At 41.8% G+C, this 14,544-nt stretch overlaps 4 protein-coding genes across 9 annotated transcripts in view; 3 read left to right on the forward strand and 1 right to left on the reverse strand.

Moving 5' to 3' along the window:
• The window catches only part of LOC141793334 (fibroblast growth factor 18-like), a 296,332-nt gene that overhangs the window by 101,835 nt on the left and 179,953 nt on the right, over window positions 1-14,544 (reverse strand). The gene's annotated exons all lie outside the window — the stretch shown is intronic.
• The window catches only part of LOC141793331 (protocadherin alpha-C2-like), a 222,007-nt gene continuing 208,942 nt past the window's right edge, over window positions 1,480-14,544 (forward strand). The window contains exon 1 of one of the 2 annotated variants that reach the window (XM_074673930.1): window positions 1,480-3,981. In XM_074673930.1, the coding sequence (XP_074530031.1) occupies window positions 1,621-3,981 (2,361 nt within the window). In that variant the 5' untranslated portion in view covers window positions 1,480-1,620. Of the gene's footprint in view, window positions 3,982-11,309; window positions 13,713-14,544 lie in introns of those variants that run through there. The other variant, XM_074673936.1, reaches the window with a different exon arrangement.
• LOC141793815 (protocadherin alpha-8-like) lies at window positions 4,701-7,665 on the forward strand. The gene is made up of 2 exons (XM_074674685.1): window positions 4,701-7,204; window positions 7,648-7,665. Exons 1-2 carry the CDS (start codon window positions 4,847-4,849, stop codon window positions 7,663-7,665), a joined length of 2,376 nt encoding a protein of 791 aa, XP_074530786.1. The 5' UTR covers window positions 4,701-4,846.
• Window positions 7,988-10,481, forward strand: LOC141793816 (protocadherin alpha-8-like). The gene has a single exon (XM_074674686.1). It carries the CDS (start codon window positions 8,112-8,114, stop codon window positions 10,479-10,481), a length of 2,370 nt encoding a protein of 789 aa, XP_074530787.1. The 5' UTR covers window positions 7,988-8,111.

Below are 14,544 nucleotides of genomic sequence, written 5' to 3' on the forward strand. Positions count from 1 at the left end.
CGTTGCTCTCAAACAGTGCGTAATGAAGGTAATACGCTGCTGTGAAACAGCCTAGTAGCAGCGGTGAAGCAGAGAGGAGCGATGAGGGCAGACATGGGAGGGGTTGTTGCAGAATGCGGCAGCGCTCGGGCACGCGCACGACTGTGACTGGCCTAGTTCCAGTAGCAATACGTAACACGTGGGAGGGGTGTGGAGGTTTTTACTATGTAGGTCAGATTGCTGCCTCGTTGCTGTTGGTGTTTTCATTATTTTTCCACCTCTTTTATAATTAAGTCTGTTGTTTCCAGTGCTCTGCAGCGGTCTGAAATGCTCCTGTAAGGCACAGTTATGCTTTAAAATATAGGGCAGACATTGTTAATGGGACAATTCAATAGAGCTGCAGAACTGCAGTTGCGGGCTTGATCCACGAGAAGTCACTGCTCACCTCTGATACAAGAGCAGGAAGTGGGAGTGTGCTGAGTGAGGCACATAAAATCTGAAAGTCCACAGCTTCAACTGCATAAGTAGCAACCCTGTAGACCATTCGGTTAGCTTATCGTCATTTATAATACATATATCTGAAATATATATATGTAATGAAAAGTCACAGATTTACAGAGCCAAAGCTTTATGAATGTCAATCAGTGAGTGTAAAGAAACTGTATTTGCTTTTTCGTTTTATCATTTTACTAGAAATATCCATCTTTTCCAGTATTTCTTCTTTAATCAATCTGATTTTAGTGTTGTTGATCTAATCCCTTAGTTCTCACCGTTGTGCACACGCTGCAGATTTGATGAAGCCTCTGTTTAAACCTTAGCGTGTCCAGGTTGGATTTTAAGCTGTGCGTTTTTATAGTGAACAATGTGAAAGTCAGATTTGTGCACTGATGTGTGTAATCCTGAATCTTATTTAAGGACTTAAAATAAAGTACGACACTTGCTATTTTTCAGTTCTTGACTGTATCACTTCTTTGAGAAACTCAAAATCGAGATATAACCCGGTTACTGTTAAATTCATCTCAATTTTTTTGACAAGTGATCCCTGAGATGACTGCAGAGAAAATTGGTGTTGGCAAAAGTATTACGGATTTTGGTGGCAAATATGAAGGGGCTGGGTGTAGATACAAGCAATCCATTTAGGAAAATACATCGAAAAAAAAAACATCCACATTGGGTACATTTGGGGAAGAGAAGCTTCTCTTTCTTACTGAACAATTTCATTGTGTTGATTCATGTTGACACAAGCATGCACTCTTCTAATAAAGGCATCTTCAGTATCTGGCAAGTACAGCTGGAAAGTTTATCTCCTGAGCTCAGATGTAGGTTGGTCTTAAAGAGAAATGTCGCAGTTACAATGGAAGAAAGTATATCGCCATTGCACCATCGTTACATCAACGATGGGTGGTGCTGTGACACTATTTATCTGCACGGTGATTGGGAATTGAGAGGGTTTTTTTTCACATGTGCATTCAGTAAGAGGCCGAAGAGACGGGTGGAGACAAATGACCGAACAGGCTTCTTTATGCCACAATGATGGTTCCTGCAGAATTTTGTTTTTTATTGTCGAAAGGAGGAAACTGATGAGTTAGGGGGAGTTTTCTGACGGATGTAACCGCTTATTTAAAGGCTTCTGACGACACAATGGCGATAATGGATACAAAAAACCGACTGATGGATGTGCAGACGTCTTTTTGTCTGACCCTGATGGTTTTCTCTTATTTGGAAGGAATATCTGCTCAAATACGGTATTCAGTTCAGGAGGAGTCAAAATTGGGGAGTCCGGTTGGAAATGTAGCCAAAGACATTGGATTAGACCTCGGGAGAGTGGCTGACAGGAACCTTCGCGTTGTATCGGGAACAAAGCAGGATCTGTTCAAGGTAAACCCGAGAGATGGAGTACTGTTAGTGAACCAGAGAGTAGACAGAGAGGAGCTGTGCGCAAAAACTGCTCCATGCATCACAAACCTTAAAGCAGTTGTCGAAAATCCTCTCGAAATGCACCAGGTGATTATAGAGATACTCGATGTTAACGATAATTCCCCGAAATTTCCAGAAGAAAACTACACATTAGAGGTGCTGGAATCCGCTACAGTTGGGTCTAGATTTCAAATGGAAGGAGCGCACGACTTGGATGTAGGTCTGAATTCCCTACAGTCATACAAACTAAACCATAACCAGTATTTTCGACTGGAGACTGAGGAGTTTGGAGAGGAAGGCAAGGTTCCATTTCTTATATTACAACGACCACTGGATCGAGAGCAAGCAGATCAGCACTGGTTACAACTGACAGCGACAGATGGAGGTAAACCACCTAGATCTGGAACTCTAAATATCACTGTTGTTGTATCTGATGTAAATGACAACTCACCAGTGTGTGACAAACAGAAATACACAGTTACAGTGAAGGAAAACGCACCTGCAGGGACATTTCTGCTGACTGTGAACGCATCAGACTCAGATGAAGGTCTGAACGGTGAGATAGAGTATTCTTTACGGAGTAAACTCAGGGGACTTTCAACTGAGCCGTTTGATCTGGACAGCAAAACTGGCAAACTAACAGTGAGAGGACGCCTCGATTACGAGGAGAAGCAGGTCTATGAGATTAAAGTGCTGGCTGCTGATAAAGGTGTTTGGTCTCTCTCCACACACTGCAATGTTATTGTCAGAGTAGAAGACATGAATGATAACCCTCCAGAAATAGACATCACATCCCTTTCAAGTCGCATTCCAGAGGATGCTTCTCCTGGCACCGTGGTCGCGTTGATGGGCGTGACAGACCTTGACTCGGGTGTGAACGGACAGGTGGTCTGCAGTGTGCCGAGCCATTTACCCTTTGACTTAAAGCCATCCCCCGACGGACAGTCCTACTCTTTGGTCACCAAGGATTACTTAGATAAAGAAACAACACCTATGTATGAAATAACAATTACAGCTAAAGATATGGGAAGCCCTGCCCTGTCTTCTACAAAGGTGATACAGGTAGATGTCATGGATGTCAATGACAACAGTCCACGTTTTACCCAGAGCCCATACACTTTTTATATTTTTGAAAACAACGAAGCCGGAATGCCTATTTTCTCAGTAAGCGCTTCTGACGCTGACGGAGGTAAAAATGCAGTAGTCACCTACACACTCGACCGCAGAAGTCCGGGGGCAACTTTAGCTGCGTTTCTGAACATAAACGAGGCAAATGGGACAATTACTGCGCTGAAAAGTTTCGACTTTGAAACAGTGAAAACGTTTCAGTTCCACGTTGTGGCCTCAGATTCTGGAAGTCCACAACTGAGCAGCAACGTCACAGTCAACGTGTTCATTCTGGATCAGAACGACAACGCTCCAGTCATCCTGTATCCACTCAGCTCCAACGGCTCTGCTGAAGGGGTGGAGGAGATTCCCCGCAATGCCAACGCAGGACAGGTGGTGACTAAAGTCAGAGCCTATGACGCTGATATAGGATATAACGGCTGGTTACTCTTCTCCCTGCAGGAAGTCACTGAGCACAGTCTCTTTGCTTTGGACCGCTATACAGGACAGATCAGAACACTTCGCTCATTCACAGAGACAGACGAGGCTGAGCACAAACTGCTCATACTGGTCAAAGACAATGGCAACGTCTCCCTCTCAGCTACAGCTACTGTCATTGTCAAAGTTGTGGAGCCCAAAGAGGCTTTTGCTGCTTCTGATGTGAAAAGTGCCACAAACCATGATGAGGAGAGTAATGTGACTTTTTACCTCATGATCACTTTGGCCTCAGTCTCTGCTCTTTTCATCATCAGCATCATCGTGCTGATTGCAATGCAGTGCTCCAAATCCACAGACTATACCTCCAAATATCTGCAAGAGACTAACTATGACGGCACACTGTGTCACAGCATCCAGTACAGATCTGGAGACAAACGCTACATGTTAGTGGGACCCAGGATGAGTATAGGATCTACTATAGTCCCAGGCAGCCATGCTAACACACTGGTGCTCCCTGACAGGAGGAGGGCCTCCACTGAGGTAAGAGCCTGTTATTTAAATGATGATTACAAGTTTCATGTTCTTGTGCTAGTTTCGCTCAATGACATGAGTCTCTGTTACTATCGAATCGGATGCAATTCATACACTGATCTTTACCAAAAGTTTTCTTTTCTTTTTGTTTTACTAAAGAGCTTTACTTTTAACATTTTATGGATTAATTTTGTTTTTTTTGATACTGGCATTTTTTTTTCTGTGACATATCTCTGAGAATGCGCTGTAAGAAGTTTACACCTTGAGCTTTGAAGGTTTTGGTAAAATATTTGTCCATTCTTCACTTTAAGATAAACTGATCACATTTAGAACCTTAGAGGATAAGCGCTTCTTCAGATCGCTGGCCATGGTGCTGAAATTAATCCGGCTATGGGGTTCACAAAGAGTAAACCCCTTGAAGAAAAAAAGAAGAATGGGGACAATCTTACAAGGGATCTCTACTTATTTTCACGAACATATTATGATTTTCAACGAACACTTGGCTAACTGGACAAATTTAAAATTCTAAACACTCGCTAACAAGCTCAGGGACTTCAATGCTGCAAACCTAATGTAACCTTGCGAAAATGCTCCCCAGCTTGTTTAATTATAATGGAAAGTAATGCCTATTTGTCGTGTGGCCTCCGGGTGTCAGTATTACACTGAGGAACGACAGGTTTCGGTGTCCCTCCCCTCAAAAAGCTTTTGTTCGTCCTGTACAAGCAGAGGAGACATTGGAATCAAGCTCGCCGACAGATGATAGAACAGCGATGTGTGTGTTTTGTGTTTCTTTTTTTATCCACCGTGCGACAGGATAATATAGTATAGTATTAAAGTGAGGAGTGTCAAGTGTTACAGTTTATGTTGGACAGCAATGGAGAGCAGAAAACAGTCTCGGGGAAAGCTGTGCTCCTGGTTTGCTCTGCGCTTGTTTCTTCTGTTGTTCGTCGGAAATCTGGCTTTGGGAGAAATACGCTACTCTGTTCCTGAGGAGGTGAAAGAAGGAACTGTTGTTGGAAATGTTGCCAAGGATCTTGGACTGGATATCAGCTCTTTGGTTGGCCGACGTTTCCGTGTTGTCTCTGAATCTAAGGATGCGTTTTTCGAGGTAAACCGAGACAATGGGGCTCTATATGTTCATAAGAAAATCGACAGAGAGGAGCTCTGTCAGGAGGGGAGCGGGGCCTGCATAATGGAGCTAAAAGTAATTGTCGAAAATCCTTTGGAAATACACTATGTAGTGGTGGAAATCACTGATGTAAACGACCATTCTCCTAATTTTCCAGAAAAACAACAGATAATTGAGATAGGCGAACACACATTACCAGGAAAACGGTTTCAGCTTCATGCTGCTCGTGATCCTGATGCTGGAGTGAACTCTGTTCGTACATACACTTTGACCACAAATGAACATTTTGAGGTAGATATTCGTCAACGTGATGAGGATAAAATACCATTTTTAGTGTTGAAGAAATCATTAGACAGAGAGCTAAAAGACAAACATACACTGCTGCTTACAGCAGTAGATGGAGGTAAACCTCAGAGATCAGGAACATTAAATGTTACTGTTATTGTTCTTGATATCAATGATAACCGTCCAATGTTCAGTCAGGAGGTTTATCAAATTGAAATACAGGAAAATGTTTCACTTGGCACTTCAATATTTAGACTGAATGCCACAGATCCAGATGAGGGCTCCAACGGGTTGGTTGAATACAGCCTCGTCAAAACGCTAAAGAAAAAGGTGTATGAGCTTTTTGAATTGAACAAATTGACGGGGGAAATAAGAGTTAAAGGACCCGTTGACTTTGAAGAAAACGACGTTTATTCACTTGATATAGAAGCATCAGATAAAGCCACGCCACCATTAACTGGTGAGTGTAGAGTTATCATAAAAATAAAAGACATTAATGATAATCCACCTGAGATAGAAATCACATCACTGTCAAACACAGTGCCTGAAGATTCAAAACCTGGAACTATTGTTTCTCTAATCAAAGTTAGAGATAAAGACTCTGGAGTTAATGGCAAAATAATAACGAGCATGAACAACGATGTACCATTTGAACTCAAACCATCCTATAAAGAAAACACTTACTCAGTTGTCACAAAGGGAACACTGGATCGAGAGCAGGTGTCTCATTATGAAATAACAATCAAAGCCACAGACTGTGGTGATCCTCCTTTATCGACTTTTAAAACTCTCAGCATTCAGATATCAGATGTGAATGACAACAGTCCACATTTTGAACAAAACCTATTACACTTTTATCTGGTAGAAAATAATGTTGCTGGAGAGACAATATTCTCTGTGAGAGCAACAGACAACGATGTGAGCGAAAATGCAGCGATTACATATCATATTGTGAGAGAGGGGAGTCAGAATGACGTCACATCTTTCCTGAACGTCAACTCTGAAAACGGACACATCACCGCGCTGAAAAGTTTTGACTTTGAAACAGTGAAAACGTTTCAGTTCCACGTTGTGGCCTCAGATTCTGGAAGTCCACAACTGAGCAGCAACGTCACAGTCAACGTGTTCATTCTGGATCAGAACGACAACGCTCCAGTCATCCTGTATCCACTCAGCTCCAACGGCTCTGCTGAAGGGGTGGAGGAGATTCCCCGCAATGCCAACGCAGGACAGGTGGTGACTAAAGTCAGAGCCTATGACGCTGATATAGGATATAACGGCTGGTTACTCTTCTCCCTGCAGGAAGTCACTGAGCACAGTCTCTTTGCTTTGGACCGCTATACAGGACAGATCAGAACACTTCGCTCATTCACAGAGACAGACGAGGCTGAGCACAAACTGCTCATACTGGTCAAAGACAATGGCAACGTCTCCCTCTCAGCTACAGCTACTGTCATTGTCAAAGTTGTGGAGCCCAAAGAGGCTTTTGCTGCATCTGATGTGAAAAGTGCCACAAACCACGATGAGGAGAGTAATGTGACTTTTTACCTCATGATCACTTTGGCCTCAGTCTCTGCTCTTTTCATCATCAGCATCATCGTGCTGATTGCAATGCAGTGCTCCAAATCCACAGACTATACCTCCAAATATCTGCAAGAGACTAACTATGACGGCACACTGTGTCACAGCATCCAGTACAGATCTGGAGACAAACGCTACATGTTAGTGGGACCCAGGATGAGTATAGGATCTACTATAGTCCCGGGCAGCCATGCTAACACACTAGTGCTCCCTGACAGGAGGAGGGCCTCCACTGAGGTAAGAGCTTTGAGGTTATAGTTTGACATTATGCTGACCATGTTATTTCAAACGCTGTCAGTGGTCCTGAAAAGTTGTTGTTTTGAATTTTTTAATTTCTTCAAAACACTTTACTGGTTGTCAAAACTGGGTCAGGTCATTGTTCACAGTTTCAGTTTTCTGTTATGAGAGAGTATTTCTAACTAATCAAGAGTCCACTTTCTGCTGTGAAACAATTGTTGATGTGTGTGTGTGTGTGTGACAACAGAACACAGAATTTTAAGTAATAGTAAATTTGGCTGTACACAGTTTTATTTTGATCGTAACTGAGATGTAATGTTGCCAGCAGATTCACCAGGGATCATGTTGAAGATAAGACTGATATTAACAAATTTATCAGTTAAGACATTCGAATGAAAGTTTTGAAACACTCCTGTGATGATTATCTTGTCTTGATAAACCAGCTGACCACTTCCAATTGATGAAGAGAGAGTCACATTTCTGTCCAGCAATTTCAGTCATGAAAGGCAAAAAAATATTTTCACGAAAGTTGATTACCTTATTCACTTTTTTAATAGCATATTATGGTTTCAAATTATCATCATCATCATCACTATTATTATTATTATTATTATTATTATTATTATTATTATTATTATTATTATTATTATTATTATTATTATTATTATTGTGCCGTTTTCACATTTCTCTGGCCATGGGGTGTCACTGTAACATTGGCAAAATATAGAAGAGGTTGATGTCCCACCCCTTACAAAGCTTTTGTTTCACATGCGAGAGTGGGGCTGGCGTTTTAACCTGCAATCCTGCCGATGTACATAGATTTTGAGTTTGGAAACGATACACAAAGGTCGGACATATTCTCCGTCACAGTGGCAGGCTTTTGTGTGGCTTGACAAGAGGATCGTTTATGATGGGGACACACCGAGAACACCGATCGACGGACTGCTATTCGTTTTTGTTTGGTGTGTTTCTGCTGTTGTTTTTGGAAAATCGGGCAGACGCGCAGAGTAGATACTCTGTTCCCGAGGAGGTGAGAGACGGGACTGTTGTTGGAAATGTTGCAAAGGATCTCGGTCTTGAAGTGGCCTCGCTAGCTGGCCGGCGGTTCCGTGTTGTTTCTGGATCAAAGGATGCGTTTTTCGAGGTAAACCGAGACAATGGGGCTCTGTATGTCCATAAGAAAATCGACAGAGAGGAGCTCTGCCAAGGCAGCGGTGCCTGCATAATGGAGCTAAAAATCTTGGTCGAAAACCCTTTGGAAATGCATCATGTTGTGGTAGAAATAAATGATATAAACGATCACTCTCCCACTTTCCCCGAGAGAGAACAGATATTTGAAATAGCAGAGCATACATTAGCGGGGAAGCGGTTTCAGCTTCATGCCGCCCGTGATCCTGATGCTGGAGTGAACTCTATTCGCACATACACTTTGACCACAAATGAACATTTTGAGGTTGATATCCGCCAAAGTGACGAAGATAAAATACCATTTTTAGTGTTGAAAAAATCTCTAGACAGAGAACAAAAGGACAAACACACGCTGCTTCTTACAGCATTAGATGGAGGTAAACCTCAGAGATCAGGAACATTAAATGTAACTATTATTGTTCTTGACAGTAATGATAACCGTCCAATGTTCAGCCAGGAGGTTTATCAAATTGAAATACAGGAAAATGTTCGAGATGGTAATTCAATCTTTAAACTGGGTGCCACAGATCCAGACGAAGGCTCTAATGGTTTGGTTGAGTATTTTCTTGGGAAAACACTGAAAAAAAGGGTCTATGACATATTTGAATTGAACAAATTAACGGGAGAGATTACGGTTAAAGGACCCGTTGACTATGAAGAAAATGACGTCTATAAACTTGACATAGAGGCATCCGATAAAGGAACACCTCCATTAACAGGGGAGTGTAGAGTCATCATAAAAATAAAAGACGTCAATGATAATCCACCTGAGATAGAAATCACATCACTGTCAAACACAGTGCCTGAAGATTCAAAACCTGGAACTATTGTTTCACTACTAAGTGTGTCGGATAATGACTCTGGTGTCAACGGAAAGGTTATTTTGGGATTAATAACAGAGTTGCCGTTTGAATTAAAACCATCATATAAGGAAAATATTTATTCCATAGTCACTAAAGAACTCTTAGATCGAGAGCAGGTGTCTCATTATGAGATAACAATCAAAGCCACAGACTGTGGTGATCCCCCTTTATCGACTTATAAAACTCTCAGCATTCAGATATCAGATGTGAATGACAACAGTCCACATTTTGAACAAAACCCATTACACTTTTATTTGGTAGAAAATAATGTTGCTGGAGAGACAATATTCACTGTGAGAGCAACAGACAACGATGTTAGCGAAAATGCAGCGATTACATATCATATTGTGAGAGAGGGGAGTCAGAATGACGTCACATCTTTCCTCAACGTCAACTCTGAAAACGGACACATCACCGCGCTGAAAAGTTTCGACTTTGAAACAGTGAAAACGTTTCAGTTCCACGTTGTGGCCTCAGATTCTGGAAGTCCACAACTGAGCAGCAACGTCACAGTCAACGTGTTCATTCTGGATCAGAACGACAACGCTCCAGTCATCCTGTATCCACTCAGCTCCAACGGCTCTGCTGAAGGGGTGGAGGAGATTCCCCGCAATGCCAACGCAGGACAGGTGGTGACTAAAGTCAGAGCCTATGACGCTGATATAGGATATAACGGCTGGTTACTCTTCTCCCTGCAGGAAGTCACTGAGCACAGTCTCTTTGCTTTGGACCGCTATACAGGACAGATCAGAACACTTCGCTCATTCACAGAGACAGACGAGGCTGAGCACAAACTGCTCATACTGGTCAAAGACAATGGCAACGTCTCCCTCTCAGCTACAGCTACTGTCATTGTCAAAGTTGTGGAGCCCAAAGAGGCTTTTGCTGCTTCTGATGTGAAAAGTGCCACAAACCACGATGAGGAGAGTAATGTGACTTTTTACCTCATGACCACTTTGGCCTCAGTCTCTGCTCTTTTCATCATCAGCATCATCGTGCTGATTGCAATGCAGTGCTCCAAATCCACAGACTATACCTCCAAATATCTGCAAGAGACTAACTATGACGGCACGCTGTGTCACAGCATCCAGTACAGATCTGGAGACAAACGCTACATGTTAGTGGGACCCAGGATGAGTACAGGATCTACTATAGTCCCGGGCAGCCATGCTAACACACTAGTGCTCCCTGACAGGAGGAGGCCATCCACTGAGGTAAGGGCTTGAGCTAATGGAAATATGTGATTATTTGCTTCATGATTATTTACTGGCTTTGCCTAATGACATTAGTCATTCTTTTTAATTCACTATTTTTTGTTCTCTTATTAGATGTTGTTCATACAAATATCAGTTCACCAAGAGGCGTTGTTCTTTTGGCTTTAAGATGAACATTTTATGGTTACGTTTCATTAGTTGTAATTTAGTATTTTGTCCGTAACATTTCTGTATGAATTTGTTGTAAGAAGTTAATACATGGCAATTTTTAAACTGCTTATTACCTTTTTGTTTATACTAAACTGGATGAACTGATCTCATTTACCATCTTAGAGGACAGGCACATGGTCAGATCGCTGGCCATGGTGCTGAAACGAATCTGTCAATGAGTTCACAAAGCGCAAACCTTTTTAAAAGAAAAAAAGAAAAATGGGGATAATCTTACAAAGAAATTATTCCTTTTCACACGAACATATGATGCATTCAGGCAACACTTGGCTCCCCGGTCAAGTATAAAAACCTTAACACTCCTGTTTAGACAGCTCGCAGACAAGTGCTGGAACTTTATGCTGCAAACTTCACTTAACCCTGTGAAGATATTCATCGGACATATTTTTCAAAAAGAGAGTAGGCCTACATAATGACTTATTTCGTGTGGCCTCTGGGTGTCAGCACTACACCGAGGAAAGGCAGGTTTCGGTGTCCCTCCCCTTAAAAAGCTTTTGTTCGTCCTGTACAAGCAGAGGAGACATTTGAATCTAGCTCACCGACAGATGATAGAACAGCGATGTGTTTGCTTTTTTTAAATCCAATACGCAATGGATTTAATATAGCATGTTTTTAAAGTAACAGGTGTAAAGTGTTTAAATTTGATGTTGGACAGCAATGGAGAGCAGAAAACAGTCTCGGGGAAAGCTGTGCTCCTGGTTTGCTCTGCGCTTGTTTCTTCTGTTGTTCGTCGGAAATCGGGCTTTTGGAGAAATACGCTACTCTGTTCCTGAGGAGGTGAAAGAAGGAACTGTTGTTGGAAATATTGCCAAGGATCTTGGACTGGATATCGGCTCTTTGGTTGACCGACGTTTCCGTGTTGTCTCTGAATCAAAGGATGCGTTTTTCGAGGTAAACCGGGACAATGGGGCTCTATATGTCCATAAGAAAATCGACAGAGAGGAGCTCTGTCAGGAGGGGAGCGGGGCCTGCATGATGGAGCTAAAAGTAATAGTCGAAAATCCTTTGGAAATACATTATGCACTGTTAGAAATCACCGATGTAAACGATCATCCTCCTACTTTTCGGGAAAAACAGCAAACGATTGAAATAGCAGAGCATACATTACCAGGAAAGCGGTTTCAGCTTCATGCTGCTCGTGATCCTGATGCTGGAGTAAACTCTGTTCGCACATACACGTTGACCACAAATGAACATTTTGAACTCGATATTCGTCAACGTGATGAGGATAAAATACCATTTCTAGTGTTGAAGAAATCTTTAGACCGAGAACAAAAGGACAAACATACACTGCTGCTTACAGCAGTAGATGGAGGGAAACCTCAGAGATCAGGAACATTAAATGTAACTATTATTGTTCTTGACAGTAATGATAACCGTCCAATGTTCAGTCAGGAGGTTTATCAAATTGAAATACAGGAAAACGTTTCACTTGGTACATCAATATTTAGACTGAATGCAACTGATCCTGATGAAGGTTCTAATGGGTTAGTTGAATACAGCCTCGTCAAAACTCTGAAAACAAGGGTCTATGACATTTTTGAATTGAACAAACTGACAGGGGAAATAAGAATTAAAGGAGCCGTTGACTTTGAGAAAAACGACGCGTATTCCCTCGACATTGAGGCATCAGATAAAGGAACACCACCATTAAACGGTGAGTGCAGAGTTATAATTAAAGTAAAAGACATCAACGATAATCCTCCGGAAATAGAAGTCACATCACTGTCAAACACTGTTCCCGAAGACTCAAAACTTGGAACTGTTGTGTCTCTGATTAAAGTGAAAGATAAAGACTCTGGAGTCAATGGAAAAATTATTTCTAGCATAATATCAGACGTGCCCTTTGAACTCAAACCGTCCTATAAGGAAAACACTTACTCTGTTATCACTAAAGAACTTTTAGATCGAGAGCAGGTGTCTTATTATGAAATAACAATCAAAGCCACAGACTGTGGTGATCCTCCTTTATCGACTTTTAAAACTCTCAGCATTCAGATATCAGATGTGAATGACAACAGTCCACATTTTGAACAAAACCCATTACACTTTTATCTGGTAGAAAATAATGTTGCTGGAGAGACAATATTCTCTGTGAGAGCAACAGACAACGATGTTAACGAAAATGCAGTGATTACATATCATATTGTGAGAGAGGGGAGTCAGAATGACGTCACATCTTTCCTGAACGTCAACTCTGAAAACGGACACATCACCGCGCTGAAAAGTTTCGACTTTGAAACAGTGAAAACGTTTCAGTTCCACGTTGTGGCCTCAGATTCTGGAAGTCCACAACTGAGCAGCAACGTCACAGTCAACGTGTTCATTCTGGATCAGAACGACAACGCTCCAGTCATCCTGTATCCACTCAGCTCCAACGGCTCTGCTGAAGGGGTGGAGGAGATTCCCCGCAATGCCAACGCAGGACAGGTGGTGACTAAAGTCAGAGCCTATGACGCTGATATAGGATATAACGGCTGGTTACTCTTCTCCCTGCAGGAAGTCACTGAGCACAGTCTCTTTGCTTTGGACCGCTATACAGGACAGATCAGAACACTTCGCTCATTCACAGAGACAGACGAGGCTGAGCACAAACTGCTCATACTGGTCAAAGACAATGGCAACGTCTCCCTCTCAGCTACAGCTACTGTCATTGTCAAAGTTGTGGAGCCCAAAGAGGCTTTTGCTGCTTCTGATGTGAAAAGTGCCACAAACCATGATGAGGAGAGTAATGTGACTTTTTACCTCATGATCACTTTGGCCTCAGTCTCTGCTCTTTTCATCATCAGCATCATCGTGCTGATTGCAATGCAGTGCTCCAAATCCACAGACTATACCTCCAAATATCTGCAAGAGACTAACTATGACGGTACACTGTGTCACAGCATCCAGTACAGATCTGGAGACAAACGCTACATGTTAGTGGGACCCAGGATGAGTATAGGATCTACTATAGTCCCGGGCAGCCATGCCAACACTCTAGTGCTCCCTGACAGAAGGAGGGCCTCCACTGAGGTAAGAGCTTGTATCACTATTAATTTTAAATTGTCCTCCATCAGCAGTTGCAATCACTTTCATTGAGATACTTTAACACAATTGTTGTCAAATCACCTCAATTTCACAAACGTTTCAAAATTAAATCAAACCTGAGATGTATTTTTTTTTATTCTATCATCCTCTTCTTGAATATAGAAAAAAATTTAATCGGTATCTTCACTAAAAAATATATATTTGACATGGCCCAAAACCTTCCTTTCTGCGACTAGGAAATAACATAACATGTCCAGTTTGGTACTTTTTAATAAGCAGCATTACTCTCAGGCTGATCAAAAAAAAAAAAAAAAAAAAAAAAAAAAAAAAGTTGTTCAAGCACAGTTGTATCGCTTGAAGCTCTGTCCATGGTCCTGACGGTAACACTTGGTCGTTTCGGGTATTTGCAAGTCAGATGAAAAAAGTTGATGACTGTTTTTCATCCTACCTTGCTCTTTTTTTCCAAGCGTATCTTAAAAACTACTCCGGGGGTTTCCATTTTAATTCGAGTGATGGAATTTGATTAGATTACCAGTCATAATGAGCAGCGCTGCTTAGTTCTCTTAAGTTGTATGAGTTGCGATGGAGCTTTCTGATACGCCTTCACTACCATAGTTACTGTGGTAGATTGTTGTAGTCAGTTTTTTTTTTTTTTTTTTTGCCGCGTTACCACGACAACGAGCAGGTTTTTTTAAATTTTGATTCTGTAGCCCAACGAAGAAAGAGGAGGTTCTGTATTTTAATTCCAATATCTGTTTTTTTTTTTTTTTTTATTAAGGAGCTAATACTTGCTAACATATTTGTATTGTGGTTTACG

The sequence above is a fragment of the Halichoeres trimaculatus genome, unplaced genomic scaffold, assembly GCF_033239565.1.
Source record: "Halichoeres trimaculatus isolate MK-OKI-2021-1 unplaced genomic scaffold, fHalTri1.1 fHalTri1_scaffold_7, whole genome shotgun sequence".
Taxonomy (NCBI): domain Eukaryota; kingdom Metazoa; phylum Chordata; class Actinopteri; order Labriformes; family Labridae; genus Halichoeres; species Halichoeres trimaculatus.

Bases quoted from the DNA above. Each gene is read 5' to 3' on its own strand.
- LOC141793815 (XM_074674685.1), top strand. From the start codon at position 4,847: ATGGAGAGCAGAAAACAGTCTCGGGGAAAGCTGTGCTCCTGGTTTGCT.
- LOC141793816 (XM_074674686.1), top strand. From the start codon at position 8,112: ATGATGGGGACACACCGAGAACACCGATCGACGGACTGCTATTCGTTT.